Source organism: Macaca nemestrina, chromosome 13 (genome assembly GCF_043159975.1).
Source record: "Macaca nemestrina isolate mMacNem1 chromosome 13, mMacNem.hap1, whole genome shotgun sequence".
NCBI lineage: Eukaryota > Metazoa > Chordata > Mammalia > Primates > Cercopithecidae > Macaca > Macaca nemestrina.
In genome coordinates, this window is record NC_092137.1 from 80,336,225 (window position 1) to 80,353,308 (window position 17,084).

Consider the following 17,084-nt stretch of genomic DNA (forward strand, 5'->3'; position numbering starts at 1 on the left):
AAGGCTTCAGTCCATCAAATTTCTCAGAGCTAAAGGAGGAATTACGTACCCAGCGCAAAGAAACTAAAAATCTTGAAAAAAAAGTGGAAGAATTGATGGCTAGAGTAATTAATGCAGAGAAGGTCATAAACGAAATGAAAGAGATGAAAACCATGACACGAGAAATACGTGACAAATGCACAAGTTTCAGTAACCGACTCGATCAACTGGAAGAAAGAGTATCAGCGATTGAGGATCAAATGAATGAAATGAAGCGAGAAGAGAAACCAAAAGAAAAAAGAAGAAAAAGAAATGAACAAAGCCTGCAAGAAGTATGGGATTATGTAAAAAGACCAAATCTACGTCTGATTGGGGTGCCTGAAAGTGAGGGGGAAAATGGAACCAAGTTGGAAAACACTCTTCAGGATATCATCCAGGAGAACTTCCCCAACCTAGTAGGGCAGGCCAACATTCAAATCCAGGAAATACAGAGAACGCCACAAAGATACTCCTCGAGAAGAGCAACTCCAAGACACATAATTGCCAGATTCACCAAAGTTGAAATGAAGGAAAAAATCTTAAGGGCAGCCAGAGAGAAAGGTCGGGTTACCCACAAAGGGAAGCCCATCAGACTAACAGCAGATCTCTCAGCAGAAACTCTACAAGCCAGAAGAGAGTGGGGGCCAATATTCAACATTCTTAAAGAAAAGAATTTTAAACCCAGAATTTCATATCCAGCCAAACTAAGTTTCATAAGTGAAGGAGAAATAAAATCCTTTACAGATAAGCAAATGCTTAGAGATTTTGTCACCACTAGGCCTGCCTTACAAGAGATCCTGAAGGAAGCACTAAACATGGAAAGGAACAACCGGTACCAGCCATTGCAAAAACATGCCAAAATGTAAAGACCATTGAGGCTAGGAAGAAACTGCATCAACTAATGAGCAAAATAACCAGTTAATATCATAATGGCAGGATCAAGTTCACACATAACAATATTAACCTTAAATGTAAATGGACTAAATGCTCCAATTAAAAGACACAGACTGGCAAACTGGATAAAGAGTCAAGACCCATCAGTCTGCTGTATTCAGGAGACCCATCTCACACGCAGAGACATACATAGGCTCAAAATAAAGGGATGGAGGAAGATTTACCAAGCAAATGGAGAACAAAAAAAAGCAGGGGTTGCAATACTAGTCTCTGATAAAACAGACTTTAAACCATCAAAGATCAAAAGAGACAAAGAAGGCCATTACATAATGGTAAAGGGATCAATTCAACAGGAAGAGCTAACTATCCTAAATATATATGCACCCAATACAGGAGCACCCAGATTCATCAAGCAAGTCCTTAGAGACTTACAAAGAGACTTAGACTCCCATACAATAATAATGGGAGACTTCAACACTCCACTGTCAACATTAGACAGATCAACGAGACAGAAAGTTAACAAGGATATCCAGGAATTGAACTCATCTCTGCAGCAAGCAGACCTAATAGACATCTATAGAACTCTCCACCCCAAATCAACAGAATATACATTCTTCTCAGCACCACATCATACTTACTCCAAAATTGACCACGTAATTGGAAGTAAAGCACTCCTCAGCAAATGTACAAGAACAGAAATTATAACAAACTGTCTCTCAGACCACAGTGCAATCAAACTAGAACTCAGGACTAAGAAACTCACTCAAAACCGCTCAACTACATGGAAACTGAACAACCTGCTCCTGAATGACTACTGGGTACATAACGAAATGAAGGCAGAAATAAAGATGTTCTTTGAAACCAATGAGAACAAAGATACAACATACCAGAATCTCTGGGACACATTTAAAGCAGTGTGTAGAGGGAAATTTATAGCACTAAATGCCCACAAGAGAAAGCAGGAAAGATCTAAAATTGACACTCTAACATCGCAATTAAAAGAACTAGAGAAGCAAGAGCAAACACATTCAAAAGCTAGCAGAAGGCAAGAAATAACTAAGATCAGAGCAGAACTCAAGGAGATAGAGACACAAAAAACCCTCCAAAAAATCAATGAATCCAGGAGTTGGTTTTTTGAAAAGATCAACAAAATTGACAGACCACTAGCCAGACTAATAAAGAAGAAAAGAGAGAAGAATCAAATCGACGCAATTAAAAATGATCAAGGGGATATCACCACCGACCCCACAGAAATACAAACTACCATCAGAGAATACTATAAACACCTCTACGCAAATAAACTGGAAAATCTAGAAGAAATGGATAATTTCCTGGACACTTACACTCTTCCAAGACTAAACCAGGAAGAAGTTGAATCCCTGAATAGACCAATAGCAGGCTCTGAAATTGAGGCAACAATTAATAGCCTACCAACCAAAAAAAGTCCAGGACCAGATGGATTCACAGCTGAATTCTACCAGAGGTACAAGGAGGAGTTGGTACCATTCCTTCTGAAACTATTCCAATCAATAGAAAAAGAGGGAATCCTCCCTAACTCATTTTATGAGGCCAACATCATCCTGATAGCAAAGCCTGGCAGAGACACAACAAAAAAAGAGAATTTTAGACCAATATCCCTGATGAACATCGATGCAAAAATCCTCAATAAAATACTGGCAAACTGGATTCAGCAACACATCAAAAAGCTTATCCACCATGATCAAGTGGGCTTCATCCCTGGGATGCAAGGCTGGTTCAACATTCGCAAATCAATAAACATAATCCAGCATATAAACAGAACCAAAGACAAGAACCACATGATTATCTCAATTGATGCAGAAAAGGCTTTTGACAAAATTCAACAGCCCTTCATGCTAAAAACGCTCAATAAATTCGGTATTGATGGAACGTACCTCAAAATAATAAGAGCTATTTATGACAAACCCACAGCCAATATCATACTGAATGGGCAAAAACTGGAAAAATTCCCTTTGAAAACTGGCACAAGACAGGGATGCCCTCTCTCACCACTGCTATTCAACATAGTGTTGGAAGTTCTGGCTAGGGCAATCAGGCAAGAGAAAGAAATCAAGGGTATTCAGTTAGGAAAAGAAGAAGTCAAATTGTCCCTGTTTGCAGATGACATGATTGTATATTTAGAAAACCCCATTGTCTCAGCCCAAAATCTCCTTAAGCTGATAAGCAACTTCAGCAAAGTCTCAGGATACAAAATTAATGTGCAAAAATCACAAGCATTCTTATACACCAGTAACAGACAAACAGAGAGCCAAATCAGGAATGAACTTCCATTCACAATTGCTTCAAAGAGAATAAAATACCTAGGAATCCAACTTACAAGGGATGTAAAGGACCTCTTCAAGGAGAACTACAAACCACTGCTCAGTGAAATCAAAGAGGACACAAACAAATGGAAGAACATACCATGCTCATGGATAGGAAGAATCAATATTGTGAAAATGGCCATACTGCCCAAGGTAATTTATAGATTCAATGCCATCCCCATCAAGCTACCAATGAGTTTCTTCACAGAATTGGAAAAAACTGCTTTAAAGTTCATATGGAACCAAAAAAGAGCCCGCATCTCCAAGACAATCCTAAGTCAAAAGAACAAAGCTGGAGGCATCACGCTACCTGACTTCAAACTATACTACAAGGCTACAGTAACCAAAACAGCATGGTACTGGTACCAAAACAGAGATATAGACCAATGGAACAGAACAGAGTCCTCAGAAATAATACCACACATCTACAGCCATTTGATCTTTGACAAACCTGAGAGAAACAAGAAATGGGGAAAGGATTCCCTATTTAATAAATGGTGCTGGGAAAATTGGCTAGCCATAAGTAGAAAGCTGAAACTGGATCCTTTCCTTACTCCTTATACGAAAATTAATTCAAGATGGATTAGAGACTTAAATGTTAGACCTAATACCATAAAAATCCTAGAGGAAAACCTAGGTAGTACCATTCAGGACATAGGCATGGGCAAAGATTTCATGTCTAAAACACCAAAAGCAACGGCAGCAAAAGCCAAAATTGACAAATGGGATCTCATTAAACTAAAGAGCTTCTGCACAGCAAAAGACACTACCATCAGAGTGAACAGGCAACCTACAGAATGGGAGAACATTTTTGCAATCTACTCATGTGACAAAGGGCTAATATCCAGAACCTACAAAGAACTCAAACAAATTTACAAGAAAAAAACAAACAACCCCATCAAAAAGTGGGCAAAGGACATGAACAGACATTTCTCAAAAGAAGACATTCATACAGCCAACAGACACATGAAAAAATGCTCATCATCACTGGCCATCAGAGAAATGCAAATCAAAACCACAATGAGATACCATCTCACACCAGTTAGAATGGCAATCATTAAAAAGTCAGGAAACAACAGGTGCTGGAGAGGATGTGGAGAAATAGGAACACTTTTACACTGTTGGTGGGATTGTAAACTAGTTCAACCATAATGGAAAACAGTATGGCGATTCCTCAAGGATCTAGAACTAGATGTACCATATGACCCAGCCATCCCATTACTGGGTATATACCCAAAGGATTATAAATTATGCTGCTATAAAGAAACATGCACACGTATGTTTATTGCAGCACTATTCACAATAGCAAAGACTTGGAATCAACCCAAATGTCCATCAGTGACAGATTGGTTTAAGAAAATGTGGCACCTATACACCATGGAATACTATGCAGCCATAAAAAAGGATGAGTTTGAGTCCTTTGTAGGGACTTGGATGCAGCTGGAATCCATCATTCTTAGCAAACTATCACAAGAACAGAAAACCAAACACCGCATGTTCTCACTTATAGGTGGGAACTGAACAATGAGATCACTCGGACTCAGGAAGGGGAACATCACACACCGGGGCCTATCATGGGGAGGGGGGAGGGGGGAGGGATTGCATTGGGAGTTATACCTGATGTAAATGACGAGTTGATGGGTGCAGCACAGCAACATGGCACAAGTATACATATGTAACAAACCTGCACGTTATGCACATGTACCCTACAACTTAAAGTATAATAATAATAAATAAATTTAAAAAAAAAAAAAAAAAAAAAAAAAAAAAAAAAAAAGAATGCCTGGATATGAACCTTACTCCACCATTCAAGAACCATGATCTGAGACAAGTACGTGACATTGTTTTGTATCAGATTCTCATATTTATTATGGGGACAATGATAGTACCTATCTCAGAATTGCTCTGAATATTAGATAAGTTAATATAAGAAATGTACTTACAACTATAGTATTATGTGTTTGATATTAATTTTCTTATAATTATTGATGTCATGATTTATCTTGCCCACGTTAACAGAAGTGATTATCTCTGTTTTTCCCCAATGACTCTGTAATGATCTATTCCAACAATATACACTTTTATAATAAAAAAAAAAAAAAAAAAAAACCAAACACATGACAGTTCCTTTTTCAACTGTACTTCCTTTTTCACATGAGCACTATTAGAGCCTAATAGGAATTGAGAATGACTAACATTGAGGAGTTATATCATCATTTCATATTTTTATAATTATAAAAAAAAGAAGATGCATGCTTTCCATAGAAATTGAGAATGGAAACTTAAATTTCCCAATCCAGCACATAAGCATTATGTGGCATCTAGATTAACCTCCCTCTCAACCCCCGCCACCAGTATCATTCCAAATTACTTCCTTTGCTTGCTACCACTCTTTCCTTACTAAAAGGAGTTAGCCTATTTGGTAAATTGAATGGTATTACATATCTCTGGGACAAAAGACTTGATGATATTCATTATTACTGGCTTAGATACATATTCTTTTCCTTTGCTTAGTGCACTTGATAAGGAAGTGAAATTAGCCACCTTTGTGATTGTGTCAAGCCTCAATTAAGTTCAGATTTGAGTTAATATAATCTATGGCTATTTTCAGCCATTGTAGTTGTCATTTGTGTTTCAGAATTGTCAAACAATGCACTGTCTGTATAATGCCCTTTAATTTGCCCAAAATTAAGCAAGAGTCTATCTGAATGCTGCCCAAGTATTTCCTGCATTTCTCATTCCTCTTTCTTTCAAAGCTGCCTTAGCACTCCATTCCTCTCTCAGGAAATGGAACTAGTTGGGGGCCTCTATCAGACTCCCTTCATGTTTAAGAACAGTTGATTTTCCAAAAACATGTCTGTCTTGTGCTTTATTCACTCAGGACCGTGTTCTTGGCTATTTCCACTGATGAAATTATTTCTATAAAGATGCTACCTGACTGACAGGGACTTAGCGGACTCCTTCACCACAATATCTTAATTTTAGTTAATTGTATCCACAGATGGGATAACTTAAAGGTTTACCGATTGTGGAATTTTTCACACCATATTGAAGTTAAGATCATTGTGGAGGGGAGAATAATACTTCTCAAAACTTAACTTATTTATAAAGGAATTTTGATGGAATTCACAATTCAGGTCCAATGCTACTATGGAAAAGTTCAGGGAGACAGTTTGTGGGAATTTGGAAGCATGGCACATTGGTAGGGCAGTGTGCTTGCCATCATCCTGTCCACCCCCATTCCACTCCAATTGATACCACCTTAGTGGTATAGCATCAAAATTCCTTTATAAATAATTTAAGTTTTGAGAAGTATTTTTCTCCTCTCCACAATGATCTTAACTTCAATATGGTGTGAAAAAATCCACAATCGGTAAACCTTTAAGTTATCCCATCTGTGGATACAATTAGCTAAAATTAAGATATTGTGGTGAAGGAGTCCGCTAAGTCCCTGTCAGTCAGGTAGCAACAAAACTTCAAATTCACTTGCTTTCAAGGAAACAATATTTCCTCTTTCCATTGGATGGAGAGGTATAAACTCAGCTTAAAACTATAATCCCTTTAGGCCGGGCGCGGTGGCTCACATCTGTAATCCCAGCACTTTGGGAGGCCGAGGTGGGTGGATCACGAGGTCAGGAGATCAAGACCATCCTGGCTAACATGGTGAAACCCCGTCTCTACTAAAAATACAAAAAAAAAAAAAAAAAAAAAATTTAGCCAGGCAGGCATGGTGGTGGACACCTGTAGTCCCAGCTACTAGGGAGGCTGAGGCAGGAGAATGGCTTGAATCCAGGAGGCGGAGCTTGCAGTGAGTTGAGATTGTGCCACTGCACTCTAGCCTGGGCGACAGAGCAAGACTCTGTCTCAAAAAAAAAAAAAAAAAAAAAGATAATCCCTTTAGTCCCAGTCCTAGAGATGTTGTCAACATTGGTTGCAGATTCATGCTGTCCTAAATTTTTAGCAGCTCAGGAATTTCTCCAGTCTTTTGTTTGTAAACCATTTTCTCTTCTGAAGGCTTCTAGACTTTTTTCTAAACTTCAGTATTTTTTCTCAAATATATTTTCCTTAGTGTTTCTACTTAAAGGTTGATATTCTTTCCAAACCATACTTTAATAAAATATAATACAGGATTTTATATGCACCAGGAGCTCAGCAATTATTTTCTTTTGTATACAAAATATTTTTTAAGTCTTAAACAACTATTTAATCTAACTATACGATTGTTAGGGGAACTCTTCTCCTATTTTTTCATTTACATGTTAACACATACTAGTGTTTTAGATTTTTTGGGTGCAAATTCCATTTCTAACATGTTGAATAATATTTAAATACTATCCACTAATAAGTATGTTGTTTTTCACCACTGCAGGTGGAAGAGGCCCTAGAAGCTGTCAAAAATGCTACAAATGAGCAAGACCTTGCAAACCGTTTTAAAGAGTTTGGAAAAGAGATGGTGAAACTTAACTATGTAGCAGCAAGAAGACAACAGGTGGGAAAGATTTTGGAAATGCTAGGGGAGAAAATGGGTGAGTTTACATAACCCCGTAGCTTTATAGGCCTGAACAATGGATCACCTGCGTCTGCTTGCTATCAAATGCCCTAAGAACCTGTGATGACAAAGACTGTTTCCTGCAGGGGCCAGTTGTGATGCCATGGTGGGCTCTGGACCAATCTCTGGCCCCCACCTATATGCAGGCCACAGATTACTTGCTTCACTGGTGGGACCCAGTCTGCTAGCCCTACTACACTCTAATCTATCCACTGTAGGAACACAGCTCTGACGTCAAATAAAAATTATTAAACTGTGGGGTGGTGCTGTGGTCAGTCTCTGGATGTCACCCTTTGCCCTCACTTTTTGTCTCCTAGTCTTGTGAACACCACCACACGTATGCACTCCCAGGATATGTAGTATGTGGGGTGAAATTTTTATGAACGAGAAGAAGAAAACGAACAAAATGAGAGGAAAGGCATGGAGGGGGATGGAGAAAGAGAGAGAGAACAGGGGGAAAAGGGGAGGGGAGCAGGGAAAGGGAGGAAGGGAAAAAGGGGTGAGAAGAGCTCAGGCGAGCATGAGTCACTCTGATGATGCTGTGTGACCTGGGATCTCCTCAGGCTCAGTATTAGTTCTTTCTCATGCTGTTACAAAGAACTGCCCTGAGACTGGGTAATTTACAAAGAAAGGAGATTTAATTGACCCACAGTTCCACATGGCTGGGGAGGCCTCAGGAAACTTACAATCATGGTGGAAAGGGAGGTAGGCACCTTCTTCACAAGGCAGCAGGAGAGAGTGAGCAAGAGCAGGGAAAACTGCCTTATAAAACCATCAGACCCCGTGGGAACTCATTCACTATCACGAGAACAGCATGGAGGAAACCGCCCCTATGATCCAATCACCTCCCTCCCTCCACACGTGGGGATTATAGGTCCCTCCCTCCACATGTGGGGGTTACAATTCAAAATGAGATATGGGTGGGGATGCAGAGCCAGGCCATATCAGCCTCCCTTTTGCCTAGGGATTTGTCAGTTTTAGCTAGCTCTGTTTGCTCACTGGATACCTTTAGTATTTTGTTCCCACAGAGTGGGTTTTTATTCTTTGGCCATAGAAAAAATATTTCCAAATGTAGAAGGATCTCCTAAAATCCTTTCACCCATCCTCTCGACTGCTTCCAGAATTTTTTAAAACATTTTGGGCCATTCATAGTTTCTCTAACTTTCTCTCCGACCAACAGGAAAGTTCCACTCAACAAACATTTGTTGAATGTTCATTCTGTGCCAGGCTTAAGGGAGGCTGGGATTAGGAACTTAACCAAGAGCTAGTCCTTTGTGAGACAGGCACATAAATGTGATTTTAGTTTATGTGGTTATTTTTAAATATGTTTTTATCAGCAGAATTGCTTGTTTGAAGGGAATCTTGTATGGTAGCCCAACGTGTAATATAAACAGGAGCAAAGTTACTCTGAATAGTGAGAGATGGAGAGCCTAGGAGGCTACTGGTGCAGACCCCAGAGTCTAGAAGCCTAGGAACCTGGTGTTCTGATGTCCAAGGGCAGGAGGAGAAGGACATTCTGCTCTGGAAGGGAGACGGAGAATGAATTCATGCTTTCTCCACCTTTTTGTTCTATCTTTGCCCTCAGCCCACTGGATGGTGCCCAGCTACATTGAGGGTGAAGCTTCTCCATTTAATTCACTGGCTCACATGCTGGTTGCCTCCTAAAACATTCTCACAGTGACACATTCGAAATAATGCTTCATCAGCCTTCTAGACACTCCTCAATCCAGTCAAGTTGTCACCTAAAATAACCAACACAGATATGTTGATTTTGAGATATCCACATTGAAACATCAAATAGAAGTGTGGCCTGGAGATAGAAATGTGGGTCGTCAGCATGTAGCTGACATTAAAAGCCACGAGAATATAGATGATGTTCATATGAAAATACCTACATTATTTATTTTTGCTTCATTAATACTTTGTTTTTAGTTGATTGTTAGTTCAGACTCTTTCAAGAAAATTTAGAAAAACAGTAGAACAGAAAGAAGGGGGAAAAACACATCATACCCTACCACCCACAAATAATATGGTGCTGATATTTTGGTATATTTTCTTTCAGATATTTATCTTCACATTTTAATGTATTTAAAATCATACTATGCATACAAATATGCATATTGTGTTCTGCTTTTTATCTTATAAATAGTATTCATGTTATTAATTTTTAGAAACTAATTTTAATCATCACATACTCCAATATGAAGGTTTCAGTAGTTTTTTTCCAACCAATTCTTGATAATTCAATATTTAGATTGTTTACAGTTTTTTTCTTATGGTTAAAACATGTTTCTTCGAGTATCTTTATGGAGAGATTTGTGCAACCCGCATTTCTCACTTGTGTATTTAGATCTATTTTATCATTTTGTGGTTTTTTTTTTTTTTTTTTGTAGTATAGATACCCAGGAATGGAATTTCTGGACCAGATGTTCTGATATTAATAAAGGCTTTCATGACTGTTTAGGAGAAACCTACCTCTCGTGCCCAAGTCATTGCCCTGCGTAGAGAATACATTCAAATATTTGTTACCTGTTTATCCATTTTCATCTCTGGGGCTCAAATTAAATAATCCCAATTTAGAGTTTGTGTTACCTAGCATCCATCTTTTAATGCTTAAAGTGGAAAAAAGATGGTTCAGTAAATTGTTCATTATTACCAATTTTCTTGAAAATCATAGATATAAAATATAATGTGTTTGTCTCAGAATTATTTTGACCAACAAAACAGAAGATGTAATTTCTTGTTACCAGGTCATTCATCTATCATATGCCAAATGAGCAAATAGGACGAGAAACCCAGTGGTTCAAATACCCTTTACTGATGTTTTCCAGCTGGAAGAATATTCTCCTAGAGATACACAGCTGGCAATCCTGCATGGCTCTCAGAGAGCAGCACCACTTTGACATTTCTGAAAATTGTGTGAACATTTTCTCAACAACAGTCTTTAAAGACGGAAATAAAGAGACTCCCTAGTGGTATTATTTTGTCATCCAAAACGAGGAAAACAAATCATCTTTGGCCTGTTATTTTCTGTTCTCTAAACTTAATGATGAGCTGCCATTAGAGGCTGTCAACAACAACAAAGAAGGGACCCTATTCTGAAAATGATAATGAAGGGACATTGATGTGCTGAGCAAAAATCAGAAGTTTGGTTTCCCAGGTTTGTAACAGTAATTGAATATGGAGGCAAGTAGGGCCTCAGAAGACTGACGTTTTCAGGTTTTCTCTCTGTTCATAACTTACTCTGTGGCCCATGCAATCAGCTTACCTTGTTGGTGGCTTGGTTTTTATATTCTTTCAGCAATATTTTATTGAATGCCTCCTATAGGTCAGCCACTGTGCTAATGACTGAAGAGCCACTGAATAAGACAACTAGGGCTCCCTGCTGTCATTAGAGGCACATTATAGAAGAAAAATATATGCTCAAATAATACAGTAAAGTAGGATAAGTGTTAGTGATAGGAGAGGAATAGTGTCTTGTGGGAACAGATAAAAGGGGACACAGCTTAGAAAGTTGGGTGGAGGATGTGCAGTGGAGCCCTGTCAGGTGAAAGGGTAGGGCAGAGGAGGAAAGCTCAGGCATTTCATATAAAAGGGACAGTAGGCCAGTCGTGGTCACTCATGGCTGTAATTCCAGCACTTTGGGAAGCAGAGGTGGGAGATTTCCTTGAGGCCAGGTGTTCAAGGCCCACCTGGGCAACATAGCCAGACCCCACTTCCACAATTGTTTTTTTTTTTTTTTTTTCTTTTAGCTAGCCAGGTGTAGAAGCATGCACCTGTAGTTCTAGCCACTTAAGAGGATGAAGAAGGAGGATCACTTGGGCCCAGGAGATGGAGGTTGCAGTGAGCTTTGATGACACCACTGTACTCCAACCTAGGTGATAGAGCCAGACTCTGTCTCTATAAAACAAACAAACAAAACAGTATATGCAAAGGCCTGGCAGCTAGAAACAGCACAAGGGTTTCTGAAGTTCAGTGTGTTACTAAGAGTCTGTGACTCCAAGCTCTGTTGCAAATATTTCCATGCAAATTTCATGTGTGTGACAGCTTTCATGTGTTACACACACAGGAGCTGAAGGATCCTCATTGTCGAGATGAGATGGCAGCCGCCCGAGGGGCTCTGAAGAAGAATGCCACAATGCTGTACACTGCCTCTCAAGCATTTCTCCGCCACCCAGATGTTGCCGCTACTAGAGCCAACCGAGATTATGTGTTCAAACAAGTCCAGGAGGCCATCGCCGGCATCTCCAATGCTGCTCAAGCTACCTCGCCCACTGACGAAGCCAAAGGCCACACGGGCATCGGCGAGCTGGCTGCAGCTCTTAACGAGTTTGACGTAAGCATCCTGGTGAGGTACACAGAGGGGTGGGCGCTGGTGCTGACGGAAAAAAAAAAAGTGTGTTGGGGATGAAGGGCCACTACAATAATTTACATTGATTTTTCTCTTTTGGAGGTTTTAATAGTAAGATAAACTACATAATGCATGTCTGTAATATATTGGCTGAGCCATTATCACTTGTCTTTAAAGAAAATGTGGCCGCAGTGGCTCACCGCCTGTAATCCCAGTACTTAGGGAGGCCGAGGTGGGTGGATCACCTGAGGTCATGAGTTCGAACATGGAGAAACCCCATCTCTACTAAAAATATAAAAAATTAGCCAGGCGTGGTGGTGCACGCCAGTAATCCCAGCTACTTGGGAGGCTGAGGCAGGAGAATCGCTTAAACTCGGGAGGCGGAGGTTGTGGTGCTCCGAGATCGTGCCATTGCACTCCAGCCTGGGCAACAACAGCGAAATGCCGTCGGCGCGGGGGTGGGGGGTTAGGGGGGGTTTGGTGGGGCGGGAGGGGGAAAAAAGAAAAAAGAAAAGAAAAGAAAAAAAGGAACAACTGTATTTAAGAGTACCCAATTCCTTCCAGGTAAAGGATGAGATACCTTACAGGCTATTTTAGGGATAGTTCATAATTTGGTGATCATCTTTATTATTAAAGGGGTACATGTTATGGGCAGCCTAGATGTATGTTGCCTCTATGTCGTGCCTGGATGAAAAGCTGCCATCAATTTCTTATTTTAAATCAATGATAAAGTCCATTGCCCTATGATCCCGCACAGGACCCTGGTCTTCCTTAGAACGGCCCCTCTGGGGAGTGCCTGTGTTAGTTCTGTGAAAGTCCTACATTCTACACTGGCTGTTTCGGGAGGTGTGTCAAAGTGAGGGAAGAAGCAAGGAGGATTGTTCACTGTGCTGAGCCATATGTGAAGCGTCAGTGTGAGTGAGAAGGTTGCACACATGTCATCAGCACTCCGGGATGACAGCCCTTGCATCCCCCGGACCAGAGGACCTGTGAGAAGTTGCAATTTATTTATCTTATGATCAATGAAAGCCTACAAAGATTTATAAATAATTAACATCTACTTTCCAGTGTTATATAATCCTGCAGGGGAGATGAGGGAAGTAGAATGCACTAAATATCATTTAATTGATAAAACACAATGTTACAGGAATTCGTAGAAGAAAAATAGGTTACTTAAGGGTCGTGAAGAAAGATGATGAGCTTGCTTTTGAATATGTTGATGTGAATTTTTGGCAAGAAATAACTAGTTAGCGGTTGGTAAAAAAGTCCAAAAGCAAAGCAATGATTGTTCAAGGCTTGGAGATGGATGATATAATTGAGGAATAATTTTACTACTTCATATTCAGATAGCTCTTACCGTTTTCACAGTGGTCTCTCCTCTTTCCCATACTTTTACAATTAGTTATATGTGTCTCACACCATATATTATTTCCTAAGGTTTTTATTGTAAGGATTAAATATGATAATATATTTAAAGCACTTGCTACAGAAATGAAGACTTAATAATAGGTAATTTTCTTCACAAAATTGCAGGAAGCAACCAAAAATTCACAGAAAATAATGAGAGAGTTCAGAATAATGTTTATTTTGCATAACATAAATATACTAAACTCTCTAAATTTTCATCATGTAAGATAGAATAATGAGGAAAGAGACATATTATTCACAAAACAAATGATTTTTTAAAAGTTAATTTTATTTTTTTCTTATATCTGCTAGAAATAAGTCTAATATAGATGTGAAGGACCTAAAAATTCAAATTATATTACTTTACTGAGGGACAAGTTTTACTCCTCAGTAAATGATATCATGATCTTGAGTAGAACTATTGATCCTATCAATTTTCATAATGTTCAAGCAATCCCAATAAAATTCTAAGAAGATTCTTTTGGAACTTGACAGAGGAGTGATAAAGGATTTTTTTTTTATTTGTCTTTTTTTTTTTTTTTTTTTTTTAATATCCTAGAATAAAGAATGAATGAGGCCATATTCCAGGGAAAAGTAAAGGAGCAGGTCATACACACAGATATTAAAACATTATAATGCTACATTAATTTTAAAGGTGTGTAGTGAAACTCAAATGGACTCGTCCATAAAACAATAAAAAATCATAAGCAATCTCAAATACAAAATTATTTGATAAATTGGTGTTTATTAAAATTAGTTAAGAATGGATTATTTAGTCAGATTTTGACACAGTTACATTATTCTAGTTATAATTTATTTTATTATCAAAAATAAACAACAAAACCTAAGTGAGGAGCTGGTGAAGAGTGAAAATATGAAGCACAGGGAGAAGGCCTGTGAACAGTTCAGGACCTTCAGCTGCTGCCACCTTCTGTCCGAGAGTGTGACAGCTTCTGCTTCCTCATGCTGCCTTTTGTTTCCAGACCATTTTCATTAAAAGGACCTTTTATCCCCAATTAGTGTGCAAAAGGCTTTCATTCATAAAAATCAAACTTGAGGTCATGTGGGGAAAATCTGTTAGCAAAGTATGTCAACATGTTGAATGTTCAAAGTTTTTTTTTTTTTTTTTTTCGAAAAGTGATATCTGCTCATGCTGGACAAATAAGGCTTTGGAAATTTAACACATGAATATAACCATCAAAGGTGTTTTTTATAAAACATGATATATTTGAAACAGTTGGAAAAAATTAAAATATAAGGCATAATATGGTAAATAAGTCAATAACTATGTTTTATTAACTTTAAACTTCTATATTAACTAATTATATTACTTATAATATTAACTAAGTATATTATATAAATAAAAATTATATTTATATTAGCTTAGTATATTAATGAGGTAATATATTCTTATTAAATGAATACTGTGTCTCAAGCTATGAGAATTACATAAAGCATTATCTAATGGTCAACATTTTACTGCTTAGAGGTCAACAAAAGTCAAAATGTGGAGCAGCTGTCTGAATTGCAGTTTTGACCAATCCCATTTGATGTGGTTCCCTAACAATTGTCATTTAATAAATGCAATTTAATTTCAGCACTTTCTCAAAAGTAGTAATGCTAGTAAATTAGTATTGAATTTACAGACTATAATGTGATTCACCTGCTGTAGATTTTCCATCACCTCTGACATCAGCAAACCTAGACAGTAGTTAATGATATTTGAAATTTTCTCATTAAAATAATATACCATTTCTCTTTCTTTTGTGACTAAATTATAAATTTCTGTTCCATAGCTATATGATGAATACTGTTTTTTTTTTTTTTTTTTTTTTTTTTTTAATTTCTCAGGCATGCTAACTTGAAATTGATTTTGAATTCATGGGCATCTGTCATGAGTCCTAAATGCTATTCTCAGATATTAAACAAATTGATATTTCATTGGGTGAAAAACTCACTCAGACTTCCTGTTGCTTACTTTTCTGGCAAAATCTCTTACTGTTACTTTGTATAATACCTTTCTCATATAATGAAAATTTAAATAAGTTTAATGTCTTTGAAATGCTGAAGTAAAAGGAACCATAAAAATGCAAAATATATTTTCATAGTCAGCATAGCTAGTATGCCCTAAAATTGATTTTTTTAACTTTAAGTTCCGGTATATATGTGCAGAATGTGCAGGTTTGTTATCTGGGTTTACATGTGCCATGGTGATTTGCTGCACCTATTGACCCATCCACTAAGTTCCCTCCCCTTGTCCCCACCCCCAGCAGGCCCTGGTGTGTGTTGTTCCCCTCCCTGTGTCAATGTGTTCTCATTGCTCAGCTCCCACTTAGGAATGAGAACACGTGGTGTTTGGCTTTCTGTTCCTGTGTTAGTTTGCTGAGTATGATGGCTTCCAGCTTCATCCACGTCCCTGCAAAGGACATGATGTCATTTCTTTTGATGGCTACATAGTATTCCATGGAGTATATGTAGCACATTTTCTTTATCCAGTCTATCATTGGTAGGCATTTGGGTTGGTTCCATAACTTTGCCATTGTAAATAGTGCTGCAGTAAACATACGTGTGAATGTGACTTTATAGTAGAAAGATTTATATTCCTTTGGGTATATACCCTGTAATGGGATTGCTGGGTCAAAAGGTATTTCTGGTTCCAGATCTGTGAGGAATTGCCATACTGTCTTCCACAATGGTTGAACTAATTTACATTCCCCCCAACAGTGTAAAAGCATTCCTGTTTCTCCACAGGCTTACTAGCATCGATGGCATCTATAGCATCTATGTATTCTTGACTTTTTAATAATCGCCATTCTGAATGGCCTGAGATGGTATCTCATTGTGGTTTTGATTTGCATTTCTCTAATGATCAGTGATGTTGAGCTTTTTCTCATATGTTTATTGGTCACGTAAATATCTTCTTTTTTTTTTTTTTTTTTTTTTGAGACGGAGTCTAGCTCTGTTGCCCAGGCTGGAGTGCAGTGGCCGGATCTCAGCTCACTGCAAGCCCTGCCTCCCGGGTTCACGCCATTCTCCTGCCTCAGCCTCCCGAGTAGCTGGGAGTACAGGCGCCCGCCACCTCGCCTGGCTAATTTTTTTTGTATTTTAGTAGAGACGGGGTTTCACCATGTTAGCCAGGATGGTCTCGATCTCCTGAACTCGTGATCTGCCCGTCTCGGCCTCCCAAAGTGCTGGGATTACAGGCTTGAGCCACCGCGCCCGGCCGTAAATATCTTCTTTTGAGAAGTGTCTGTTCATATCCTTTGCCCATTTTTTGATGGGGTTGTTTGTTTTTGTAAATTTAAGTTCCTTGTCAATTCTGAATGTTAGACTTTTGTCAGATGAGTGGATTGCAAAAATTTTCTCACATTCTGTAGATTGCCTGTTCATTCTGATGATTCTTTTGCTGTGTAGAAGCTCTTTAGTTTAATTAGACACCATTTGTCAATTTTGGCTTTTGTTGCAATTGCTTTTGGTGTTTTCATCATGAAATCTTTGCCCATGCCTATTTCCCGAATGGTAT

At 38.5% G+C, this 17,084-nt stretch overlaps 1 protein-coding gene across 6 annotated transcripts in view; it reads left to right on the plus strand.

Moving 5' to 3' along the window:
• The window catches only part of LOC105465339 (catenin alpha 2), a 1,482,339-nt gene that overhangs the window by 687,921 nt on the left and 777,334 nt on the right, over positions 1–17,084 (plus strand). For all 6 annotated transcript variants that reach the window (XM_011713753.3, XM_071077395.1, XM_011713752.3 and 3 more), the window contains 2 exons: positions 7,624–7,743; positions 11,873–12,139. In XM_011713753.3, coding sequence (XP_011712055.1) covers positions 7,624–7,743; positions 11,873–12,139 — 387 coding nt within the window. The remainder of the gene's footprint in view (positions 1–7,623; positions 7,744–11,872; positions 12,140–17,084) is intronic.